Raw genomic sequence first — 26207 nt, 5'->3', positions numbered from 1 at the left:
TCATCAGTTTAATCCTGCAGGTTTGAAACTGTTTTCTATTATTGCGTGATTCTTTGTGTATTTCAGGTAAAGTGTGATGCTCATATGTAAATAACTTTGAGATGAAACCAGTAATTTTTGACCATGTTATGCCCTTTAATGCACATATTAAACAAATATGTAGGACTACTTTCTTCCATTTGAGCAACATCTCTAAAATTAAAAATATCCTGTCTCAGAGTGATGCTGAAAAATAAGTTCATGCATTTATTACTTCCAGGCGCAAAATCGTTTTCTATGCCTGTCATGAACAGCTGTATGGCAGGCAGAAAAAAGACCCAAATGCAGGACTTGGAAACAAAGGGGTCGGCTAAAAGGGGCAGCTTTATTAATGTTAGAAGATACTCAGAAAGAAATACAAAAAAATATAAGAATATAAACAGAAAACTACAAAGGAAACATAGAACTCACAGAAGAACACAGCAAAACAGGCACGAGGGAGACTGAGGACCTAAATACTCACACAGGATAATGAGAGGTTGGACAAAATTTGGGAACACAACTGGAACTAATTACTAAAGAGAAAGAGGAAGCAAAACTGAGCACAACACACACAGGATGAAAAACTATCAAAATAAAACAGGAAGTACAACCACAGAGACCAGGACTAATATATGTGAACTAGACGCAGAAGAATAAACACACTGAGACATGACTGACTGAGGAGACAAAGGAGTAAAAATGCAGAGAGATGAACATGGAGGGAGAAAACACAGGGATGGGATTACAAACACAATGAGACAGAACACAGAGAAAACAGACAAACGCAGGTACGTGAGCGGGGAGACTGACAGAATAACAAAACACAGAGAAGAGGCTGGCAAAGACTGGACATGAGGGAAATCAACATGAACAACACGAAATAGAGAATAACAAATATAAATAATGAAGACTCTGACAAATAAGGGAACCTGAGCTCAAGAGACACCTGGAATACAGGACCATCACAGGACACTCTGTGTCAAACACGAGTGTTCATAAGTTCAGAGTATTGATCCGTTTGAAATGATGGAAGCAGCTCCTGAAAGTGACGACTCTTCACCTCGCAGAAGACCTTTGTCAGAGTTCAAGCTGCACAGACTCAAACCAGCAGCAGGTTGATTTCTTTAGTTCCTCGTCAATCCTGGTTCCTCAGGAGGAACAGGAAACAGGACATCTTCCCCACTTGCTCCCACAATGACATCACTGTGTGAATGAATGGGAGTGAATGAAGAAAGGAGGAAGCTGATGACTGCCTGTAAATGTTCCCACGGTGACTGAAAGAGTGAGGCTGTCCACAGGATTGTCTGCAGGTCTGTCCTCAGCTTCCTGTTTACACTTCTTCTGTGGTGTCTGTGGTTCCTTTAGCTTCTGTAAAAATGGGACAGTTGAGTGTGCAGTCATGGGGCAGGTCACTAGAAGGGTGAGGCATTTATTGTCCTACCAACTTTAAAACCTAATTAAAATGTATATGTATGTAACAAATATATGAAACTTTAAACCTAATTTTTAAACTGAAGCTTAAAGAGAAAAAAAGTTAATGATGGAAAGCACTTTTCAAGGCACTTTGCAATTCCACTATTCATTCACTCTCACACTGGTGGAGGCAGCTACAGTTGTAGCCACAGCTGTCCTGGGGCAGACTGACAGAACCGGGGCTGCCATATCGTCCCATCTGACTAACACCATAGGTAGTAGGGTAAAGTGTCTTGCCCAAGGACACAACGACCAGGACAGAGATAGCAGGGGGGATCGAACCGGCAACCTTCCAATTACAAATGAGCTTCCCAATTCACTGAACCACGGTCGCCCCGACAGTTCAGCATGTAATAACACTGGGACATGAGTCATATAGGTGCAGACTCCCTACTTGTGTTCTCAGGGGTCTGAGTGATGATGTCAGCATTGGTCATGTGTGCTAAAGGATGTTTTTGGGATGACATCATCAAGACAAGAATATGCCAATGAGTGACTGAATATCCGGGTTTTATTTACAACTCACTGAACTTGGATTTCCCATCAAACCTGTTTGCCTGCTGAACTGAATTCAAATATATATTATTTTCATTTAATAATAATCCTGCAGAAAAATCTTAATTCTTATGAAGACTTTGTGAGGGGCTTCATGAATATCTCGTTATCATTTTGTTTCACTTTAAACACTAGTCTAAACACATAAACACATGAAGACAACAAACAAAGTTAAGAACATCTTTTGCTACGTGGTAACTTTACTTCTTCCTTTGTTCAGTCCTATATCTCAGCACCGCTATCTGCTGACATGTACTCTCTGTACTCTCAGACACTGTTTACCTCTACAGAGTCCACAACATTCAAATAGCTGCTAGACTGAACTTAAACACATAAAACACTTCATGGTTTATGTGTTTTACCTTTGATCATTTCCCACTGATCTCAACAAAGAAGCTCCATCACAGAGACTTCAGCTTCTCTCAGCAGTTAACCACACAAGCAGCACCTGTTTTGATGTGGGTGAATGAACGCTTGACTCCGGGAAATATGAACTACTGACTCAAGTGACTTCACTATTTATGTGCTTTTACATCTGATTACTGCTACTAATGTATATAATAGGGGTGGGGGAAAAAAATCGATACTCTGTAGTATCGTGATATTTTGTTTGCTAATAATGTATCGATACAGGGACAGCAGAAATCGATATTTTGTTACAAAAAAGTTTTTTGTTTTCTGACTTGAGAGCATGTTGATCCTTTTTCTGAGCAAGGATCCTGACATTCCTTCACAGTTTACTTATTTTAATTGAAGACATGTTTTATTTTGATTAAGTTTAAAACTTTTTTATTTAATGTAAAATTATATTTTGTTTTAATTTACTTTCAAATTCTTCAGTTGCTGAAGGGGCTGCATAGTTTTCATAAACTGCATAGTTCAGAATAGCTATAATTGTACCAGATGGTTGATTCAGTTAAGTTGGACTAGACTGTAATACAAACCGTTCAGTTTGTCAACAATAAAACTGAAATGAGAGAAAGACTGAGTGTGAGACTTTGATATTAGATAAAATGAATATTGATAAAGTTTACCTTTATGTACAGAATCGGAATATCGCAAAATATTTTAAAAAATTGCAATAATATCGTATCGTGCGTTAAGTATCGTGATAATATCGTATCGTGGGATGTATGGTGATTCCCACCTCTAATATATAACCCTCAGATTTACATGGCAATAAAAGAAATAATATGGTCACTGAACTAGCTTCTCTTGCTAGTCCCAAAAACTTGACTCAAAGTGAGAGCTGACTGGGCTTTTTCAGCTGTAGCCTAAACTGTGGAAGCATCACCCTGCCCTCGTTAGTTCAGCCCACTCACTGCCTGTCTTTAAATAATGTCTTTTTGCTCCTCAGATTAGAGTCAGAATGAGAGCAGTACATTCTCACCTCGTACTGATTGTTATTTTCCTAATTTTGTTGCTTTGGTGGTTTGTACAGTATTTTATTAAACTGTCCAACGAGTGCTTCTCCGCTTTATCTTTGAAAAGATACATCTGGATTAAAAACAAACCAAATCCGCTCAGATTATTTTTAATCTTCAGTTCAGGCCGACAGCGCCTGTTACACTGTGTCATACACACAAACCTGAATTTACTCACATCAAACACCAATCATAGCCCAATGAAAACTACTTTTGGGTTTATCTCTCATTGATGTCCCTTGCTAGAACACAGGTGAATGTGTACCTGCAGTGTTTGTCCGCAGACTGGAGTAAAGTACTTCAGGTTCGATGGCTGGAGTCTTATTGGTCCACGCTCTACTGGTGACCTCAGCATAGGTGACATCATTTACTGGAGCTGACTGGTATCTCCCTGCAAAGATGAAGTGATCTGAAAGAATACTAGTATTTGTGTCTGTGGTGTTTTAGTCTGAATCTACTTTCTAATCAGTGTTCAAAAAATAGAAACGCTGATGAGGCTGTCTTGATGTGCCCAAGATGATGACTTTGGATGAAAATTTGAGACAGACGCCATACCTGTGTGTTTCTTCCACAGAAGATGAAGTACAAACAGAACCAGCACCAATAGCACCAGAAAACCTATAGCAGCTACAATTGGGAATACAAAGAATGAGGGGGGAGAGGGAGAAGGAGGAGGAGAAAGAAGGGTAGAAGAGCAGGAGATATGAGTGTTTGTGAGTGACGTTATGGTTGTTGTTGCTTCTTTTGTTGTTGTAAACAAGGCTGTGGTTGAAGGACCTGCAGGGGAGATGAGGAAGCTGATTCAGTCAGTTTATCATCAGCTCAGCAGATTGGCTTTAAACAGGAAGTGATGTCAGTGATCTGACCTCTGACCCTCAGAAAGCTCTGAGGAGATGATCCAAACTCATTAGTAGAACACCAGTAGAGACCTTCATCAGACTGCTGCACGTTAATGGTGATTATGTGCTCTGATTTAGGTCTAACAAGACGTCCATTAAAGTAGAAATAAGCTGCGACTGTGCCACTTGTTTTCTTCTTACAGCGTAGAGTGACATCACTTCCTGTCCTCACAGGAAGTGCAGGAATCTCCAGGATCAAATATTTATCTGAAGAAAAGACACACAGAGTGATGTAGAGGTGGTAGAACAGTGTGCTGTTAGTCTGATGATGAAATGAACGACTTCATTACCTGATACAGTGATGTTGACTTCTTCACTCTTCTCTCCAGCTTCACCTTCACACCAGTAAACTCCACTGACTGGCTTGAACTCATTAAACAAACAGGATGAACCATTTATCCTCCCAAAGCCCCGCCCACCTGCTCCACATGACTCAGTCGCACTTCCTGTGTCCCTCTTCACCGTCCATCCATCAGAGCCCAGCTGACCTTCACATGTCAGAGACACTGAGGCTGCTGTGAAGAACTGCTGAAGGTTTGGACTGACGGTCAGAGAGACTGGAGGACAGACGGACAGTTTCTATCAGTGTTTACAGTGTTTGTCCTGGACCATGGTGCACTTCATCTACTCACCTGCACAAACAGTCAGTGCAGACAGCAGCAGCACACACACACCTGCAACAGGAGGTCAGAGGTCACTGAAAGTCAGAGGTCAATGAAGGTCATAGGATATTAAAGGTGAGAGGTCACTGAAAGAGAGTGGACATTATGACCAGAAGGCAGTAATAGGCCTGGGAGAGCATCTTCTTTGTTACCATGTTCACCCTTCACCCTGCTATGATGGCACTTGTTTAGCCATTTGTCACATAGACTCTGGATGTTATATTTCAAAGCTGCACACTCAGCTGGCTTTCTATGTAGGTCACAGTCAGGTCTTGTGAGAAAGTTGGTGACACCCAGTTGGTGGGAAGGTCAACTGGTGGTGAAGTCTTCTGTTCTCCTGTGTCAAGGGTGTAGACAACAGCTGTTGAAACACCTTCTCTTTTAACGTCTATTCAACTAAATGCTGTGCTATTCATCTTTAGTGACTGTGTACCTGCCCCCCCCCCCCCCCACCCTCTCTTTCTCGTGCTCATAAGAATAAAAACGAATAAAAATTTGTTGATTACTTCTACCCATGTGACAAAGTGCAGGAAGACCACGCCTGGGTGCACATTTTTGGTAATAGCCTGTCACCAGTAGTAACCATCTATTACCTATGACAAGCCACCTGGGAAGGTGAGACAAACTTTGGAGCAGACACAAAATACTTTGTCGAGAGACACTTCTGCATCGATGACGGGCTGATTTCACTTCCCACAGCGTCTGCAGCCATCGATCGGCTTAAGCACACATGTGCATCCTTAGCTGAGTCTAACCTCAAACTCCACAAAATTGCCTCAAATAGTTTCTTAGTCATGCAAGCCTACACCCGGTGTGGAGTTCTCTCAGTATGTAATAGTATCTTCAACCTCTTGTATAATCCAAGTAGAAAACAGTTAAAGAAAAAAAAACATAAACATGTTTAATGAATACCTTTTATAACTTGAAATGCAAATAGAAATTATACATTTTTAAAAATGATGCAAACAACAAAGTAAAATGTTGCTATTTGCCCAAACTGCAGCCAAGGCCTCAGATGTTTTTACACAATCATTTCAGACTATTTACAGAACAATCAGGTGTGTTGCATCAAATAAGAAGGCACACAAAGTATTCATCCAACTACCAAAAAATAGGTTCTGTCCACTATAAAACAAAGGAGAACACCACAAGGTCTGACAGCAGGAGCATCTGTTACATTCACTAGTATAACTCACAAAAAAACAATAACTACATAACACACTAACTACAGCCTCCAAACACAGTAAACATCACTAATCTCTTACATGTGAAAACTTGCTCTCTCTCTCTTTCTCTCTCTCTCTCTCATTGGTGTCACTCCTAAAACTTCTCCCTCTTCACAACCAAACGCCACATGTTGCCATATCATTTTTTTGATTGGTGGACATGGTACACTTTAACATGAATAAGAAAGGGAAGTGGTGTTTTTTCTTTTTCACTCGCAAGTGGAGAATGTTTGCTAGCGCTGTCCTTAGAAAACGCAGTTGCTGAGGTCATTTGGAGTCCAGGGAGCGCTTTTGAAGACCTTCTCTGACTCTGTGGTGGCATCTGTCATTTTTTACAGTGTTGTATGTTGGTACCTCAAGTCCCACATCTCCAGATTCACTAACAGCTTCTTCCCCCTGGGCCATTCGGACATTTAACAAACACCATGTCCCATATTCTATCTCTGCTGTGATCCCAACAACCTACATGTAAAGGTCGCCCAAACTAATAAAATTGTCAGGAATTATAGTGGAGAAAGAAAACAGGCGGCTCTCACACTCTTATCTGAACATCAGTTTTGAGTGGCTATACAGTATATCTACAGAGATACGGGCAGTACAGGTACAGCAGTTAGGTATTAAGAAATAAAAAAATAAATGAAAAACAAAATGAATTCATATTAAATTTCCACATTTACTAAAAGCAAACAATGTAATAACTCCCTGATGGATGATATGAGCAGTTGAATGATTAGCCTGGACAAACCGCTTCACTGATTTTATTTGGTTCTATTTGAGTCTCAATCTGCTGCTGTTTGAAGCTCATCACCAGAAAAACAACAAAACATACAAACTCTGAGGGAAATGACCAAAACAGTCTCCAGTCTTTTGTTACACTCTGTGTTTATAATGGAAAATTTGCTCTTATTAAAGGAAGTGAAGAGACAAACGTGTGGTGAGTGCAACTAGCAGCTGTGGTTTCCTGAATGAACGTCGATGTTCGAAGAAACAAGGTTGCCCGAATTCTCCTTAAGTCATCATGTTACAGACAGTGAACTTAACATGAAGCTCTAACTCTGAGTCAGTCCAAATTACATGATGGATCACAACTTTGTAAGTTTTTCTGCTTAGAACTCAGTTGTATCCACATCTGTTGATGAGACAAAGTCATGATGTAAGCACACTTTCCTGCTTCACGCTTGTGTGACAGAATGTATTTCATTAGATGCCTCTGAGTTAAAGTGTGAGCTGCATCACCGTCTATTTTCAATGACTTTTAAATAAATTACTTTAGCCCTACTAGAAGACAGACAACAGAAAAAGAGCGAACTCTTCCTCTCTCCTAAATGAAACAAACTTTAAGCAGATCCAACAAACTTCATTTGGGGATCCATCCACCTTCAGCAAAAGCTTCCTCCTGCTGAAAATGTGTTTTCCCACTTTATTGTGTGATGAAGCGGTGATAAATGAATATATGACTGAAAGTAAGCATGAAAAGTTTTTCAGTGTTTGACTCACCGAGGAGCAGAGACACACCTGAAGTCTTCATGTTGTCAGACGATTGACAGCAGAGTGACACCTTCAGCTTCACCACTTCCCTGTTAACACCATCAGCTTGTGACACTGCTTGTGCAGAGCGAGGCTGAGCCGCTTCCCTAATAAACTGCATGGGTCATGTTCACGGTAACCCTCACTGTTTCAGTCCATAACTGGACAGTTTGGGAGCTAATGAATGATATATGCAGCTACTTTTTCTGGTCCCAGTCTGTTGTCACCACTGTCTCAAATTTGGGGGCTTACAGGCTTACAAAGGGGCACAGTGACTCTGGTCATCAAAGAGGCCAAGCTGAAGTACAAGTAGTGTATTGAGGAGCTCTTTAACAGAGCCACAGAGATGTGGTGTTTAGAAAAAATGCGTCTCAGCTTCTCCGATACTCCTGACACATGTGGGATCACTACAGGTTTTCGCTTAGGCAGCGGTTGGCCTTTGATTTCCACCCAGGTGTCATCCACATAGCTGAGGGCCAATGGCGTGATATGGCAGCCTCGCTTCTGTCAGTCTGCCCCAGGGCAGCTGTGGCTACAACCGTAGCTGCCTCCACCAGTGTGTGAATGTGAGAGTGAATGAATAATGGCATTGTAAAGCACTTTGGGTGCCTTGAAAAGCGCTATATAAATCCAATCCATTATTATTAGTGTTCCAGGGTAGGATAGCAAAGCCCTCTTTTCCACTTCTTCCATGTACAAATTGGCCACGATGGGTGAAACTGGGCAGCCCATGGCACACCCATGTTTCTGCCTGTAGGACTGACCCTTGTATGTGAAGTAGGTGGAATGAAGACACAGTTCAAACACTCTTGATCGATGCTGAGAGCGGTCCTGTTGCTGAGGCTGAGGTCAGGTTGTTTATGAGGTTGTTTATGTATCTTCAGTAAGCCATACAGAGTTGGTGTAGGTTCCCCTTGGTATAGCCTGTGGTATGAGGTCAGGGGCTCATAAGCATTTTCATCACTGAGCAGGGACAAAATATTCTCATGATAGTCTTTCTGCTTTAGCAAAACTGTGTACCTACCCTTGATGGAAAAATGTTAATGTTGTTGCCATTCCCCAACTCTTTGTGAATGGTACTTTGGTCAGTGGTTGTTGATCAATGGTCATGAGAATTTGCATAATTAAGATTAAGGAACTGACCTCCCAGCCCATTGTTCCTTCAGTAGGCTGGTTTCAGTCATTGTACAAATGTCCTGTTTATAAGATTGAAAGCTGCAGTCAGCTGAGACTGAAGAAGTCACCTGATGATGAAACGTTTCTCTGACTGAAAACGCTACGTCCAGATGCACAGAATCGACTTTTGGAGACTTACCTGAATGATTGAGCATCAAAATCTCTTAAAGTGGTTTTTATTTACAAGTTTAGGGCTAAATTGCACTTTGCTACTTTTTAGAACTCAGCACCAGAAAAATAACCAAACATGCAAAAAGAAACCTGATTTTACCAAAAACAGTCTCCATTTCTTTGGTTTGACTCACTGTGGAAAATGTGCTTCTAATAGAGGAAGTGAAGATTATAAAACAGGCAGAAGAATCTGTGGCACATGCAGCCAGCAGCTGTGGTTTCCTGACCCTACATGTTTGATGAAAAGAGGTCATCTGACTTCATGTTACAGACACTAACTGGGCATGAGGCCTCAATTTATTATGACAGTCCAGATTACATGGTGGACGTCATCAATGCATTACTCCAGAATAAACTGCAGAAGGTCTGGAACTTCTAAAATAAAATAAACTTGTGATATTCATTATAAGCCAATAATATCTCTTCCTGGCTCCAATCAAACGTCACAGACTGCTCTCAGATGAAACCTGTGATACAACAGAAGAAGAGTGAACGGATCCTCTCACCTAAAACAAGCAGTCAGTGAGTGAGAGCATGCAAGAGTGTTTATTAGAGCTGCTATCAATGAATCGATGAAAAAGATCAGATTTCAGTGACTCACAGAGGAGCAGATGAAGTCTTCATGTCGTCGGGATGATGACTGACAGCAGAGCGACATCATCACCTTCACTACTTCCCTCTTAACATCATCAGCTTGGCACGCTGCGCTGCTGAACTGAATGAGTGATTTTCACAGCAACACAGAGGAAACATTTTCTTTTAGAGTTACTGAACGAGATGTGCAGTTCCCTCTTTGCCTTTTCCACAGAAAACTGAATAAATATTGTTATTTAAAACTCTAAAATGCAAATAAAGAATACAAACTACAATATTTGTTAATCCTAAACTAATATATCATCACTGTTAGAGGTGGAAGGGTAATACTTGGCCTTGACTAAAATATAATTATTAACTACTAATATTCCAAATACTGTTCCTCTTACACTGTGTTACCAGTCAATCACTCCTGTTCTTTTCTAATGATAATAATAATATTGTTTATTGCTGAATTGAAGTTAGCTATTATTATTATAAAGTTAACTGTTGCTCGCATCTGTATTTTCTTAACTTTATAGTGACGGCTGCTGTTTGGGTAAGTATTTTAAACCTGTACTCTTGGTTTTATGAGCAGTACAAAGTTGAATTAGTTATATTATATAAATAACCAGCATTGGTTATTATGTTTTCATTAGAAAGTGTTACCTGCTCAGCTTCTGTCTGTCACTGAATATACTCACATTTCACCACCAGCCTTTCATGTAGTCTGTAAATAACAGTGTGTGGGCCCCCTGATCGGCTGTGAAGCTGCTGCTGGTAGACAGCAATAAAACTATGATGATGATGATGATGATGATGATTATGATGATGATGATTATGATTAATATTAATATTAATGTTAATATTATGATTAATATTAATATTAATATCATTATTATTATTATTATTATTATTATTATTATTATTATTATTATTATTATTATGTTCTGTACTCACATTTATCATATGTGGAAGTACACGAGGAAACGAAGAGATAATATTTCACTTTAGTCTGTGATGATTAAAAGTTTTGCTTACAGACTTACTACACTGATTCTGACTGTTAGTTTCTTTTCTTTTGACTGAATGCTTCTTCTGTTTCTTGTGTCGTCGTCTTTACTGGCTAGAGGTACGTGAACAGTCCCTTCCTCCCTCTGAACAAGTGTTTCCTCTTCCTGAATGAAAAAAACTGAAGGTGTGTTCGTGTAAGGTGAGGAGCAGGTGGATTATGTCTGTGGATTTACTGCTGATTTCCTCAGGCAGAAGCAGACTGAAGGAAAAGTTTTAGCTATTTGCTGTTTTTACAGAAAGATGAAGACCCTGGTGGTGTTTGTGATCCTCCTGCACGGTAAGAAAATCTGCCTCTGTCCTCACGATTCAAGCTCCATTAATATCACACTTGCAGAGACACACAGAGACACAGACAGTCAGACAGGTTTGTGTGCATTCATAAACAAGGTGAGGTCTCAACTGCCACATGCTGTCACAGTTATGAAACAGCAGCCACTTTGGTCATGTCTCAGGAATAATGTCCTTACTTATCTAAACAAATAAAAAAAACACTGAATCAACATGATTTCATGAAATCAGCCGGTGTGCATCACTGGAACTGCTGTATTGTGACTGTGGTATCTACTTCAGCCTGTAAGTTTCCTGCAGACATAATAAAGTGTGGAAATGATTTCAGGTTTAAACTCTTCCTGTCCTCACAGTTTTCCAGCATGCCTCAGGTGTGAAGGTGCAGGAGGGAGCAGAGTTTGTCCTGCTGCCATGTAAGTTTCTCAGTGTTAATGTGAAAGAATGCGCAGTTGTGTGGAGCCGGTCCGACCTCAACCCACCCACAGTTCACCTGCGTGAACCGGAAGGTGATAACCTTCAGAACCAAAACCAGCATTACAGCGGCCGAACGTCCATGAATACTGATGCTCTGGAAACTGGAAACCTCAGCCTCACTCTGAAAAATCTTCAACTGTCTGATAGTGGCAACTACACCTGCACCGCCCGCAAGTCTGGACATGAACAGGGTGAGACAACAGTGCAGCTGCAGGTCCAGAGGGCCACAGGTGGAGGTCAGTGCAAACAAATGAAAAATCATGTCCAGCGTTAGAGATTCTGCAGCATTATTTTAACATCACACCATTTTCCTGTTTTTGTTCACAGTTTTGTTGTTCGGTCGCAGCAGGGTCACAGTTCTCCTGGTTTTCATGAATCTGGCTGCATTCTTAATTGTGGGTGGAGGCATGTACTTCAGACACTATTTTGTGAAAGGTAAGTGATGTGACCCCATGTGTGATGTGGTCACATTTCCAATTTTAAATGATGGTGGTTAGTGATCTTGACCTCAAATTTATCCAGCCACGTTCTTAAGGGAACCAGCAACCTGAGAAAATGTACAATTTTAATAAAGTTTTGAATTCGATGGCAGTAACAATTTTCCAAAAAGTTGCAGCAACAAAAAGCAAAAAATGAAACATCCGTATAATTATTTAACTAACATTTAACTGAATTAGGCTAATTGGCAACAGGTCAATAACATTGTTGAGTATTAGGAGAGGCAGAGTTACCCGAAGTAAAGATGTTCAGAGCTTGCAAAAACAATTACTAAATAATTGCAATGTTCCTCAAGACAGAATTCTGAAACCTATAAATATCTCATCATTTACGGCACATAACATCGTCAAAGGTTTCAGAGAATCAGGAGCAATCTCTGTGCACAGCATCAAGGCTGAAAATCAGTCCCGTGCCCTCAGGCAGTTCATGAGCTTTGAAACATTTACAGATATTACTGCAACACAATTGCCTATGCCATGCACACATACAGGTTAAAGCTGTATCGTGCAAAGAAAACAGTGCATGTGAACATGATCCAGAGACACTGCTGTTCTTCTTTGGGGCAAATGTCAGTAAAAAGTGGAAAACTGTTCTGTGGTCAGACGGATTAAATTTTAGGATTATTGGGACAACATGGACACTGCATCCTCAAAAGGAGGCATCTGACTTGTTATTAGAGCTCACATAAAAGACCTGATCTCTGATGGTATGTAATAGTGCTTCCACATCTGGAAAGGTGCTCAAAGGTATTTACAGGTTTTACAACAACAAATGCTCCCATTGACACGATGTCTTCTTAAGTGAAGGCCTTACATATTTCAGTAACATCATACTAAACAGCGTCTGATAAAATAGCAGGGAAGAGTTCAGGTCCTGAACTGGTCTGCTTGCAGTTCAAAGCTTTTACCAGCTTAGAACATCTGGAGCATCATGAAACAAGCATCACTCATTTTAAGTTTACTGTTTGTATTTTCAGAGAAACTCTGCTTTTATTGTTGTTATTCAAGGCCATGGGCAGTGGGGGGTACTGGGAGTTGTGCTTTACCCTGTCATAAAAAGGCAGACACAGCAGCACAACTTGCCAAAAAAAAAACCCTAAAAACTCTTGAAGACATTAAAACACTTGATCTTCTGTCCTGTTTCCAGCTATCTAAGAATGCTGTGATTTTGGAAGCTGTAATACATAAGTAGAAATACCGAAAAATGTTTTTTTTCTTTCAGTCGTCCATTAAAGCATCATCAGAAATGGTCTCAATGGAAGGGCAGCTGTCAGGTAGCCATTCTTGATACAGAAGAACTGAATCCCAAACTCGCTGCCAGTGCAGGAAAAGCATATCTTGATTTTTTTTTTAAATCACAATGTCCTTCAAAAGTCCTGGAGAACTACTCCTGAACACTGCAAAAAGCTGCCTAACACAGTTCAGACTGTGCTAAAGAATAAAGGTGGTAATGTAAAAATGGCAAAAATATCAAAAATGTCAAATATTGACCTTCAAGATCAAGACATTCAAGATGTTTTTGCCTTAAATACTTTGCACATATTTCAATAAATCGCTCCACCGATTTCCCAATTTCCCAAGATATAAAGACATGAGGGGCTTTTGTGTGGTGCTGTGTCACTACGGTACCTAGGATGAATGATAAATGGAATACATATAAAGTCCAATGAGCTTCACCTATGATTACAGTTACACCAGTACAAGCTGAATAAAACCCCACAGAGAAGAGAAAAAATATGATTCCAACCTAAACCAACGGGCAGAGATACCATAATCACAAAATAAGACAAATGTTTTCAGGAACAACACTAAAAATACACAGTAACTATTTAAATCACTTCCTGCTCCACTCAAGCAGACACATGCCAAAGGTTAATTCAATTCAATGCGCCAAATCACAACAACAGTCACCTCAAGGTGCTTTATATTGTACAGTAGATCGCACAATAATAGATACAGAGAAAAACCCAACAATCATATGACCCCCTATGAGCAGCACTTTGGTGACAGTGGGAAGGAAAAACTCCCTTTTAACAGGAAGAAACCTCCAGCAGAACCAGGCTCAGGGAGGGGCGGGGCCATCTGCTGTGATTGGTTGGGGTGAGAGAATGAAGACAGGATAAAGACATGCTGTGGAAGAGAGACAGAGGTTAATAACAGATATGATTCAATGCAGAGAGGTCTGTTAACACATAGTGAGTGAGAAAGGTGACTGGAAAGGAAAAATTCAATGCATCATGGGAATCCCCGGCAGCCTACATCTATTGCAGCATAACTAAGGGAGGATTCAGGGTCACCTGGTCCAGCCCTAACTATATGCTTTAGCAAAAAGGAAAGTTTGAAGCCTAATCTTAAAAGTAGAGATAGTGTCTGTCTCCTGAATCCAAACTGGAAGCTGGTTCCACAGAAGAGGGGCCTGAAAACTGAAGGCTCTGCCTCCCATTCTACTTTTAAATACTCTAGGAACAACAAGTAGGCCTGCAGAGCGAGAGCGAAGTGCTCTAATAGGGTGATATGGTACTACAAGGTCATTAAGATAAGATGGGGCCTGATTATTTAAGACCTTGTATGTGAGGAGCAGGATTTTGAATTCTGGATTTAACAGGAAGCCAATGAAGGGAAGCCAAAACAGGAGAAATCTGCTCTCTCTTTCTAGTCCCTGTCAGGACTCTTGCTGCAGCATTTTGGATTAACTGAAGGCTTTTCAAGGAGTTTTTTGGACATCCTGTTTTAGCATCTTAAAGACTTCCTGTGCAGCTGATGATGATGTTTGTTGTCCTCTCAGTCCCGCAGGTGAAGGTGGATTCAGGGGTGGAGTCTGTTGAACTTCCCTTTATAACAGCAGTTCACCTGCCTGAAGACGCTACAGTGATGTGGACTGACAGCTTTAAAAGGATAGTCCATGTGCAGCAAAGTGACTCTGACCAGCCTCAACAACAACAACACTGGTTATATACACACCGAACCGAGATGAAGAGAAAACAGCTGACAGTTGCCAACCTCAGTCTGACTCTGAAGTACCCCACAGACAAAGACACGGACACATACACCTGCACCATCAGCAACATCCTTGGAAGCATCCTGCTGAAGAAGCAAGTGAAGCTGAAAGTCAAAGGTCAGAGCTGTAGATACAGGTCAAAGGTTTACAGTATAGGATTAATAGAAATGGTGAAGTTCGGTAACAAGAGCCTGTCATCAATAACGTGACTGTGGTTACTATGGTGAACAGGGTTTTATGAGTGAGCTGCAGATACAGAAGGTCCCTACGTTTTTGGACACTTTGTCTGTAAACCATCAAAGGTGATTTTAAATGAAACAATCAAGATGTTATTGAAGTACACACCTTCAACTTTATCCACCAGATCTGCGACCCACATCTGCATCCTCATATGGGAACTTTTCTGCACCTTTGACTTTATGCTAATTAATACGGATTCATACTTTGATAAGCAATGCTGACTTTATTGAATTTTGCAGAATCTAGCCCCTGTCCTCATATTAGAGAAATAATTCTACTACTACAAAGATCAGTTTTTATACTCACTAGCCTTTATTCGCTCACAAAGGCCAAACCCATAAAGCATGTAGAGATCAAAAGACACTGGGCCTCTGGAGGTTAATTCAAGGGGTTTGACAGAAATGTAGCATTTAACTGGTTAGGAATAACAGCCATTTGTGTAAATAGGAAACAGTTTTCTACGGCTCTGGACAAGCTAACACAAATGTTAAAATATTGATTGCTTTTAATATTTGTGCCACAGCCTGAAGGTTTTTGCTGCAGCTGGCTTCTGTTGTTACTTGTTTGTCTTTCTACCATCAGTTTTCCCACTGCGCCAAGCAAAGTGCAGCTAAAGTGCACAAGTGATGAGTACACGCACATGTAGGCATCAAAGTTTGACCCGTGTGCTGTGATGTGCCTTCAGCAACCAATAGAAACAAACCCCACAGCTGCGCTAAGTTCAACAACACAATGAAGGAAAATGTTCTGTGCGTGTCTGAGTTCAGTTAATTTTTTATCAAAGGTTTACGTGATTGCGCAGGGACCTCAAAGGGGCTTTTAAACGGCTTTGCGTACCTCGGGGAGGAAAACAGTGTTGTAGAAACACAGTCTTCTCTAGTTGGGATAGTTACAAAGCTTTTTTTCTTTAGTCTATTAGATAGATATGATACAAACCACTGCAGAGCAGTACCTGTAATACCTACAGCATGTTCTAATCGCTCTAATAGAATATTATGGTCGACAGGAAGTCACGTATACAGACACACACGCACGAACATTTACACACACACAGTGCCTTAGCTCTTACAACACATCATACGGGTTTTACAAATTCTCATTTAATAAAAGACTGCGAGGAGAGGCTGGAGTTGAAGTTGACTGAGTTTGGGTGCAGAGCTTGCAGCTCTGAGATTACCACACTTGTGCAAGTAAAAATCCATCGAGGTTTGATTGTCTTGCTTTGTTCATCGGGATAAGTCTCTGAGCTAGCGAGGCCTGCGAGTGCAGACCTAACAACCACAACAGACGTTTCTTTAAGTTCATTTTGAGAACAAGCTGAGCATTCAGACAGCAGATCAAGTGACCAGCTGTCTGTGTGGTTGAATTATAGTCTAGTAACTTCTACAGTTTCTTTGAAAGATTCTAAGAAATAATCTAAACCTTGAAGGAGGACATAAAAACTTTACTCTGCAGAAACAAACAAAGGATTTGATTCTGTACATTTGACACAAAGAAGTCTGGTAAAGAGTCAGCTCTGCTGCTGATTGGACACCACTGTACTGTACTCTGTACTGTGCAGCAAAGGAACATATTGGTCAAACATGTTTTCACTGAAAAGGTTTAACTTCACGCTGCTGCACTGGCTGTACAACTCATTGTGCTTTGTTGTCCTCTCAGTCCCCTGTGTAGCGGTGAAGGATGGGGTGGAGTCTGTACAGCTGCCCTGCAAAACCAGACTTCGCCTGCCTGAAGATGCTAAAGTGGAGTGGACTTGTATTTACATCCGAACCAGGAAGGTCCACGTGTATGAGAACGGCTCTGACCAGATTAAAGAACAGGACCAGTTTTACAGAGACCGAACGAAGATGAATGAAGACCTGCTGAAATCTGGAGACCTCAGTCTGACCCTGAAACAGCCCACAGACTGGGATCACTACACCTACACCTGCACCGTCTACAGCAGGGAGAGAAACATCCTGCTGAAGAAACAAGTGGAGCTGAAAGTCAGAGGTCAGTGCTGTAGATACAGGTCAAAGGTCATGTAGGAGTTTATTCTCTAAAAGCTTTTAGTTTGAATCTATTTTAAGTTTAAATTTAAATTCTTTTAAGTTTTGACTAAAAGCCAAGAATGTCAGGCAGCACAACTGTGTGTTTAAATCATTGGTTATTAACCTTGTTGGAGGTACCGAACCCACCAGTTTCATATGCGCATTCACCGAACCCCTCTGTAGTGAAAAATAAAATATGATTTTTTTCATATTCAAGACATAGATATGTTTTTTACTGGTGCACAAAATGACCCGTGCGTGAACATCACCTTGTTCAAAGAACAGAACCAACACAATGCACGAACTTACAGCAAATTACATACAAATGTACATACTGCAAATCAGTGTGACTTCTGCCTTTGAGAGACCAGTTCAGATATGCGTGGCTTCACCTTGGCAAGTGCCACTCTCATGTCATTTTCACAGTAAAGTCTGTTCCTTTTCTTCGTTTTTATGTCCAGCATTGTCGAAAAGGATTGCTCGCAAAGATATGTTGTAACAAATGGTATAAAAAAATCCAGGGCTTCCTTAGCAATAACTACATATTTGTCCATTTGTCGACACCAAAACGTTGAGAGCGTTGTTGTTCTGAAGAGTTGCTGTTGAACCTGGCTCTGCTGAACTTCAATGATTTCGTCAAGGTATTCATCATCGACATCTGCAGTCTCAACAGCAAACGTCTCACCCATGCTGAATCTCTTGTAGGAAAATATCTGTCGAGAGACTTTTCAAGCTCATCTAAATGTGTTGCAATTGTTTATCGTTTATTTCTCTTGATTCTAACTTCAAAATAAAAGCCTCTGGCATGATTTGAGTGGGAGGGAAACATCCTCATGAAGAAACAAATGAAGGTTCAGGTTAAAGGTAAGAAACCAAATAACAGCTTTGCTTATCAAGAAAGACTGACAGATTCTTTAAGGATGTTTTATTTTTAACTCCACAGTCACATATTTGGTTCACAACATAGGTTTCAGCTGCTTTCAGTTCTCCTGTCACAATCACTCACTACAGCAAACACCATTGCATGTTAGATTTAGGAGAGCTTTTTCTACAGCTTGAAGGTAGCCTATGCTTTACCTGATGGGTACAATGTTGGTGTTGCTGCTGCTCCTGCTACTGACAGTGCTGGCATCTGGGAAGGGTTCTCAAAACTCTTGAACGGTGGTGGTTTACGACACCAACCGTCTGCCATCTATAATCCAGTTTTGAGTTCCCTCCCCAGACGCCTTAATGCCCACTCACATCCTGGGCCTTCTGACCACAGGAAATCACATTATAGGGTGGGGCCAGGTTTCACAATGAGCTCACCCGAAACCCTGGCTGATTGTGACCCACATCCGTTTTCACACCTTGGCTCATGTGATTAGATAGAGGATCATCAGGGGGTCCTTTGTCCCTCTTTGGGGGAAACTCCCACTGGGTTTAAATCTGGGATCTCCACCATTTGACCTTAGAACTGAAGAAGCTTCTTGGATGAGAGGTGAAACGTCTTAAAACAACTTAAAGAAGTCCAGACGCTTTTCTTTCCAAGCTCCTTAGACTGAGTAGACAAATCTTGCCCCTGATTATTACCACCTGTATATCTTAAATTACATTTTGTTTGTAGTGTCAGTTCACAGTCGCTTCAATGAGTTTTATATTGTAAGGTTCAGTAAAGACCTCACTGACCTTGTTCTTTCAGTATGTCGGGTGGAGGTGGAGGAGGGGGCGGAGTCTGTCCAGCTGCCCTTCAAAACCACAGGTAACCTGTCCAGTGCTGAAGTGGAGTGGTGGCGATATGAACCTGAACCACCAATTACGGTCCACAAATATGAGCAGGGCTCTGACCAGCGGGACAAACAGCACCAGGTCTACAGAGAACGAACGAGGATGGAAGCAAACTCACAGATGACTGGAGACCTCAGTCTGACCCTGAAGAAACCCTCAGACAGAGACACGGGAAAATACATCTGCAGTGTCAAGGACAAGAGGATCAAGAGGAAGAAAACGGTGCTGCTGATAGTGACGAGTCAGTATGAGTGTGCATGTCAGAAAATATTTGTGTTTGTGTGTTTGTGTGGTTAAAAATCATTATTCAACCATTATCATCAACCAACTGAAAACCTGCCTTGTAGATTCACTTCTGTCTGTGCAGCTCATGATGTGGTTTTCCTTCAGACTGTCCGGTGGAGGTGGAGGAGGGGGCCGAATTTGTCCTGCTGCCCTTCAGAACCACAGAAAACCTGCCTGGAGATGCTGAAATAGTGTGGAGACATATTGAATTGGATCCATCACTGATCGTCCACATGTATGAGAACGGCTCTGACCGGCCTCACAAACAGGACCAGGATTACAAAGACCGAACGAAGCTGAATGACGACCTGCTGAAAACTGGAGACCTCAGTCTGACCCTGAAATACCCCACAGAGAGAGACAGTGGAGAGTATGAATGTATAATCTACAGTAAAAACAGAAACATCTTGAGAGAGACTACAGTATTACTAAAGGTCAAAGGTCAGTATGAAAATATAGGTTTTCTCTTTCTCTTTCTCTTACTTGTGAGGACCAACAGTCTGTTTTGGGAACACCCCACGAGTTTGAAGGCATTTTTGAGGCTCAAAATGTGGGCAAGGTTAAAGTTAGGTTATGATTAGATTTAGTCAATCTTTTTAGATGGTTAGGGTAAGCGGCTACGGAAAACATTTTGTCAAGTAGATGGCTCCACTAAGATATTTGTGTGTGTGTCTGACTGTGTTGTGTCTCCTCTGCAGGGAGAGTTCAGGTCCAGGATCAAACAGGGGACATCAGGAACAGAAGCAGCTCCATTGATCCGACTCCTCTGATGGCTGATCAATCAGTTTGATCTGAAGGCTTAGTTTAGAATCAGCTGTTTGATCATAAACATGGATAAGCCTCCTCTTTCAGCTTATCACAAGGACACAGTAGGAAAGTGATTCTCAAACTGTGGTACGTGGGCGTCCTCTAGTAGTACAAGGGAAGCCTCCAAAGGTTTTTTTAAGATTAAAAAATATAGCATGTTCTGACTGAGAAAATATAATAATGTTCTATGCGGCGGCGAGCAACACAGCTATGTTAGCATAACATAAACACAGTGAAGATGGAGGATGAATGAAATTTTTTCCTCTCGATAAAAGTTAAGGTGAGGGTTCCTGGTGGTCAGGGACAAATGCAATCGCATGGCAGGATGCTGTAAAAGGACCAAACATCAGTCAGGAGAACAACTGAGATAATCCATCCACAATACGAGGTTAGTTATTAATGTGCTGCTGCATGGGCTGGGCTGTAGTTACATCCTAAGGGTTTTAAAAACTGTGCTTTAAAGTGAACAGTGGAGATAATAACAGAGAGAGGCTGACAGTGATCACTGACTGTTTTTAGGTGCTTTTCATGAGATTAAACCGAACAAGATACAAAGCATTAAAACTAGTCCTGACAGTGTTAACATGTGTGTTAACCAGGATTAACGTGATTAAAATCTTTAACCCCTTTAACCCATCTCGAGGGCAGAATGGACAAACTTCCTGAAATACGTTGACAGAAGCATTTCAGGGACTTTTAATCACTGTCCACTCCAGATAGGTTCATTGTGGTTAATGCGTTAACACTGGGAGCAGTAATTAAAACATGTGAAAAACATAACAGCATTGATAAATGCAGAGTAGTTTGGACCCAGAAGCAGGGTTTATCAGGTCATTACTTAAAGATGCAAATGTTTTAATGCAGTACAGTTGTTGTTATTATCACTCGTCACATCCTGTTTATGACAGTTAAAATAAATAACATTCATATAAGAAATAAAATCGTGTTAACTTTATGTGGTGTTAAATATACAGTGTTGGGGAGTAACGGAATAAACGTACCAGCGTATTTAAAATACAAAATATGAGTAACTGTATTCAGTTACAGTTACTGTTTAAAAAGGTGGTATTTAGAATACTAGAATAGAATACTTTGCTGAAATAAATGGTCTTTTCCTGTTTCATGTGTTATACTATGCCCTCTGTATTTTTGGTAATTCCACGCCAGTGGAAACCCAAACAAAACACACATTACGAGGCTCTAATGCCTGTGTCTCAACTCTATTTGCGGCCCGCAAAATGATGTGAGGAAATATTTTTTTAATTATTGTTCAAAATATTATTTAATATGAAGGCAATAGGCAGAGTGTTACAGGCATCGCTCTAAAGAATGTAGCATCATGGGCAGTGTAGTCCGTGCTGCAGGGAGAATGGACTGCCATACCCGTTATGTGTCTGTGAGCGAGGGAGGGAGAAAAAGGAAAAGTACGAGCTGTCATCGAGCAAAACGGGAGCTGGAAGCATGTAAATATAATAATAACCACTGCAGCCAAGAAGAGAGCCTGACGAGCCCAGTTGTAAGTAAGCTATTAAGACTCGACTGTACACCGTGTTCGTGTTTTCCTCCAAAAACAATACGAGGGCATGTATTGTGTAATCTGTAGTGGAATACAGTTTAAAAGTAACTTTCCCAACACTGTAAATGGGCCTATACTACTGTACTTTAATATCGGTCATGAGGGTGGTACTACAAGAGCTATATATTTTATGAGGTGGTACTCATTGTGAGAAGTTTGAGAATCACTGCCTTACATTTATTTATTTATTTATGCTTTTATTATTTCTATTTAACCAGGGAAAAGGTTAAAAAAGTGATTTTAGGAACATTTCTTTGTCTCTTTTGTAGACCTGGACACTGTTTTTTTTTACGAAAAAAAAAAAATATCAATAAAAAAAAAATCTTTCTTCAAGGCAGTCCAGAAACACACTCATCTTTTACCTTCCACTTTCACTATATTTCTAAACCACTTTAAAACAACATAACGGCTGTTCAAAGTGCTGTAAAAGAAAACAAGAATTAAGCCATAAATCAGTACAGCTACATATGAAGAGGAAAAGTTTCAGACAGATAACAACTCACACTGGGTTAAAAGTCAAGGAGAAAAGAAGCGATTGAGCCTGTCTGACCTCCAGAGGAAGCTCATTCCACATTTTAGGAGCCGAAGCTGCAAAGGCTCTGTCTCCTCAGGATTTATTAAATGTCTTCAGAACAGTCAAAAGCATCTGGTTAGCTGAGGAACATGTGACGGCATGTGAGGGTAAAGCACCTCAGACAAATAAGAAGGGGCAACACCATTAAGAGATTTAAAAACCAAAAAAAGAATTTTAAAATTAAAATTGAACTTAACAGGAAGCCATGAAGGGTACCAAAGGGGCACAACCTTTTCTCTCTGTCACTTGATGAGTTTTCATAGACCTTTTCAATCATTAAAAAAAAATAGGACATGTTATCTTACTGACACATTTTATTTTTAATGCCGTAGTTTATCCATAACAGTGACACCACTTCCACGTTTCCAGTGTGGCATTATTGTTAGAATTATTATGAGGTAAATTCTTATTTATGGGGATAAAAACAAATAGCATTGTTATATTTGTATAAACTTTATCAAACCAAACATTTCAATGTGCTTTATAAAACACATGCCTCAGAATAGCATGCAATCATTCAGGCACCATAACAAAGGGTTAAAATAGCACAATTGTAAATTATATATATAAAAAGGAACATTTGGTGTATCCAGTTAAAATAAACCTGGTCATGACTCAACAATGCATCTATTCCAAACAGTGGTAGTCATTAGCCAAGGTAAAAAAAAAAAAAAACATGATGTAAATAAATCTTTAGAGATTATCCAGATAACTATATTTAGACAGCTGTTGCTAATCTGCTCGTACTCCTGGTATTCATTCACCACATTATCCACACAGTTTATTTTGGGACAGTGTATCAATTAGTTCTGGGTATCATTCTTTAGTCCACCTGTCCTGCTTAATCTTTCTGAACTGGAAAAAACCCCAATGAGTTTATACATTTTCTGTTCAATTTTCAATCACCATTTTCAAGCATTCAAGCTTTCATTCTTCTTCTTTTTCTTTTATATTCTTGTTTTAAGATTTATATTTTCTCCTTTTGTTTCTTGGGAATTTTCATTGTGTCTAATGTAAATTAAAATGACTCACCTGATTTCTGGATCTAATTTTTTTTTGTTTATTTAATGTTTTCCTCCTGGAGAATGTTCTTTTTGGAAAAGAGTGAATATCTGCAGACTGTTTTAGTCAGATGAACAATTATTCCAAAAGTTGGGAAATTGCTGTTAGAGCAACCACGGCCATCACTGCCATCTACAGTGGCTTGCAAAAGTAGTCGATCCCCTTGATCTTTGCCACATTTTGTCACATCCACAGCCACAAACATGAATCAATTTCACAGGAATTCCACGTGAAAGACCAACACAAAGTGGTGAACACGTGAGAAGTGGAATAAAAATCAGACATGATTCCAAACATTTTTTTACAAATAAATAACTGCAAAGTGGGGTGTGCGTAATTATTCAGCCCCCTTTGGTCTGAGTGCAGTCAGTTGCACATAGACGTTGCCTGATGAGTGCTAATGACTAAATAGAGTGCACCTGTGTGTAATCTAATGTCAGTACAAATACAGCTGCTCTGTGACGGCCTCAGAGATTGTCTAAGAGAATATTGGGAGCAACGACACCATTAAGTCCAAAGAACACACCAGACAGGTCAGGGATAAAGTTATTGAGAAATTTAAAGCAGGCTTAGGCTACAAAAAGTAGTGATGGTGAGATGAAGCCTCGCGATGAACTGAAGCTTTCCATCCAACTCACATGTGTCAAACTCAAGGCCCATGGGCCACATCCGGCCCGGCGTACATTTATATCCGTCCTGCAAGATCATTTTATATAGATTTATTATTATTGTTATGCATGGCCCGGCGATATGAGGCGCTAATAACACAAACTACAGATCCCATAATGCAGCGCTGCATCCTCCTTGCCCAACGCTAGGCTACCTGGGAACATTCCCACGTCAATTGAGTCAAACTTCTGTTATTGCGAATCTAGCCGCTCACAATGGTGGAGAGACAAGTAGATTCTGAAAACAGAGCCTTTCAGCACCGGCGAAGGGAGGCTGAATATATGTTTACAAACATTGCTGGTAAACCCGTGTGTCTTATTTGTGGAGCTAATGTGGCTGTAATTAAGGAATTTAATTTAAGATGGCACTACGAGTCAAAACATAAGCTGAAAAACCTGTATGCAGAGCAGAAACTACAGAAGGTAGAAGAGCTAAAGAAGAATCTGACATTTCAGCAGACATTTTTCACCAGAGCAAAATCACAAAGTGAAGCTGTTGTGAAAGCAAGTTTTATTGTAGCAGAGGAGATAGCTAAATCAGTCCAGCCATTTACCGAGGGAGAGTTTCTGAAGAGTTGTGATGTCTTGTGTCCAGACAAAACGCAGATTTTGGCAAATTCGAGCCTGAGGAGAAATACGATTGCTGATCAGGTTGGTGAGATGGCCACTGAACACAGTTGTGTGAAAGAAGCAAAAACTTTATTGCATACTCTCTTGCTGTGGATGAAAGTACAGACATGATGGACATTGCACAGCTGGCCATCTTCATCCGTGGAGTGGAAATATTGAACATTAAATCGATGCACGGGACAACGACAGGAAAAGACATTTTTTAAAACGTATGTCAAAGTGTAACCGACATGAAACTGTCCTGGGACAACAGATGGAGTGCTGAGGTTGTGCAGGATGTAAGATCTAGTAAAGATGCAGGAGGAGAACTGTACGGTGAGTTAACAGCATATCACTGCATCACACACCAGGAAAGGCTGTGTGGTAAAGTCCTAAAAATGGAGCATGTAATGATCACCGTAACGCAAACCATAAATTTTATCTGAGCTAAACGTTTAAATCACCGTCAGTTTCAGTCTTTTATGAGGGAAATAGATTCAGAGTTTGCCGACATTCCTCATCATACAGAGGTCCGCTGGCTGAGCTGGGGAAAAATTCTCAATCGAGTTTTTGAGCTCAGCAAGGAAACCTGTCAGTTCATGGACATGTATGATGCCGTGAAAGCATTTCAAGTGAAGCTGTCACAAATGCACCAGTGCAACTTGCCTCACTTTCCCTGTTGCCAAGTAATGTTGAACAAAGTCAGTGCACTTTGCTCTGTCTACATGTGGCTTGAACCTTCTATATGCTTTCATTTATTTTTTCTGGGGTTTTTGGCAGCATGTTCATATTTCTAACTTGCATAATTTTGACTGGATATATTTTTATGGAGAGCAAAATATTTAAAGTTAAAGTTTACTTTTTTTAAGTTTATTTATTCTGGAATAATATTCTTGTCTGTTTTTATTCATATTTATGTTTAAAAAACATTGTTTTAGTGTGTTCAAAAAATGTTTATCTTGTTAGGCCCGCAACCTAAAGTGTGCCTTGAGTTTCGGCCCCCTGTGCAATTGAGTTTGACACCCGTGATCCAACTGGTCGACTCATGGTTCGAAGCATTGTGATGATTCATTTGCTCTTCTGCGCCATCAAGTGGACAATTCAAGTGAAACGAATTCTGTGATTATAATGATGTGTAAACCTCTAAACTGAATAAATAAATTGTTTTCATGGTTATTTATCCCAAATTATTGTCTCAGTATGTGTGATACAAAAGAGAAAGTAGAAACTATCAGTACAAAGTTTTGGTATGATTGTGTAACTGTTAGCCTCAGACAGTCAGTCAATAGTATAATTCAGATCATAGATCAGTACATTTGCATATTTTTATAACTATAAAAAGAAAGCTGACACTTTCGAGACTTTATCTAATGTGTAAGCATCACAGCAGATGCCTTTGTGTCAAAGTAGCTGAGGCTACAACAGAAAAACGATTTCATAAAAATATTCAGCAGTAGATCAAAAACAAAAGAAAACCATTAATCGACAAATGAACATTACCTGATGCTGCTGAATTGAAGCAGAGCAAATTACAGAGGTTTTATTAGAGAC

At 40.3% G+C, this 26207-nt stretch overlaps 2 protein-coding genes across 3 annotated transcripts; one reads left to right on the top strand and one right to left on the bottom strand.

The window, feature by feature from the left end:
- Positions 1–109: 109 nt before the first annotated feature.
- LOC146521049 (uncharacterized) lies at positions 110–7908 on the bottom strand. Its single transcript, XM_085148642.1, has 7 exons — positions 7758–7908; positions 5005–5046; positions 4663–4929; positions 4340–4579; positions 4029–4250; positions 3739–3864; positions 110–1389 (listed from the first exon to the last, which is right to left on the bottom strand). The coding sequence occupies exons 1-7, from the start codon at positions 7906–7908 to the stop codon at positions 1352–1354; spliced, it is 1086 nt and encodes a 361-aa protein (XP_085004768.1). The 3' UTR covers positions 110–1351.
- Positions 7909–10691: 2783 nt separating this feature from the next.
- LOC146521048 (uncharacterized) lies at positions 10692–24220 on the top strand. Of its 2 annotated transcripts, XM_085154383.1 has the most exons (9): positions 10692–11058; positions 11423–11482; positions 11555–11779; positions 11871–11978; positions 14826–15155; positions 16938–17270; positions 18990–19316; positions 19466–19801; positions 20059–24220. In XM_085154383.1, the coding sequence occupies exons 1-9, from the start codon at positions 11022–11024 to the stop codon at positions 20148–20150; spliced, it is 1848 nt and encodes a 615-aa protein (XP_085010509.1). In that variant the 5' UTR covers positions 10692–11021; the 3' UTR covers positions 20151–24220. The 2 variants fall into 2 exon arrangements, with proteins under 2 accessions (XP_085010509.1, XP_085010508.1); XM_085154382.1 differs by having other exon boundaries at positions 10694–11058; positions 11423–11779; positions 20059–24219.
- The last annotated feature ends 1987 nt before the right edge of the window (positions 24221–26207 follow it).

Source organism: Neolamprologus multifasciatus, chromosome 3 (assembly GCF_963576455.1).
Source record: "Neolamprologus multifasciatus chromosome 3, fNeoMul1.2, whole genome shotgun sequence".
Lineage (NCBI taxonomy): Eukaryota > Metazoa > Chordata > Actinopteri > Cichliformes > Cichlidae > Neolamprologus > Neolamprologus multifasciatus.
This window is presented reverse-complemented; position numbering and strand designations above follow the sequence as displayed.

Bases quoted from the DNA above. Each gene is read 5' to 3' on its own strand.
- LOC146521049 (XM_085148642.1), bottom strand. From the start codon at position 7,908: ATGCAGTTTATTAGGGAAGCGGCTCAGCCTCGCTCTGCACAAGCAGTG. The intron at 4,930-5,004 runs GTGAGTAGATGA...TCTGTCCTCCAG, and splicing joins TGCACTGACTGTTTGTGCAG to TCTCTCTGACCGTCAGTCCA. The intron at 4,580-4,662 runs GTAATGAAGTCG...TCTTTTCTTCAG, and splicing joins AGTCAACATCACTGTATCAG to ATAAATATTTGATCCTGGAG.
- LOC146521048 (XM_085154382.1), top strand. From the start codon at position 11,022: ATGAAGACCCTGGTGGTGTTTGTGATCCTCCTGCACG. The intron at 11,979-14,825 runs GTAAGTGATGTG...TTGTCCTCTCAG, and splicing joins CAGACACTATTTTGTGAAAG to TCCCGCAGGTGAAGGTGGAT. The intron at 17,271-18,989 runs GTCAGTGCTGTA...TTGTTCTTTCAG, and splicing joins AGTGGAGCTGAAAGTCAGAG to TATGTCGGGTGGAGGTGGAG.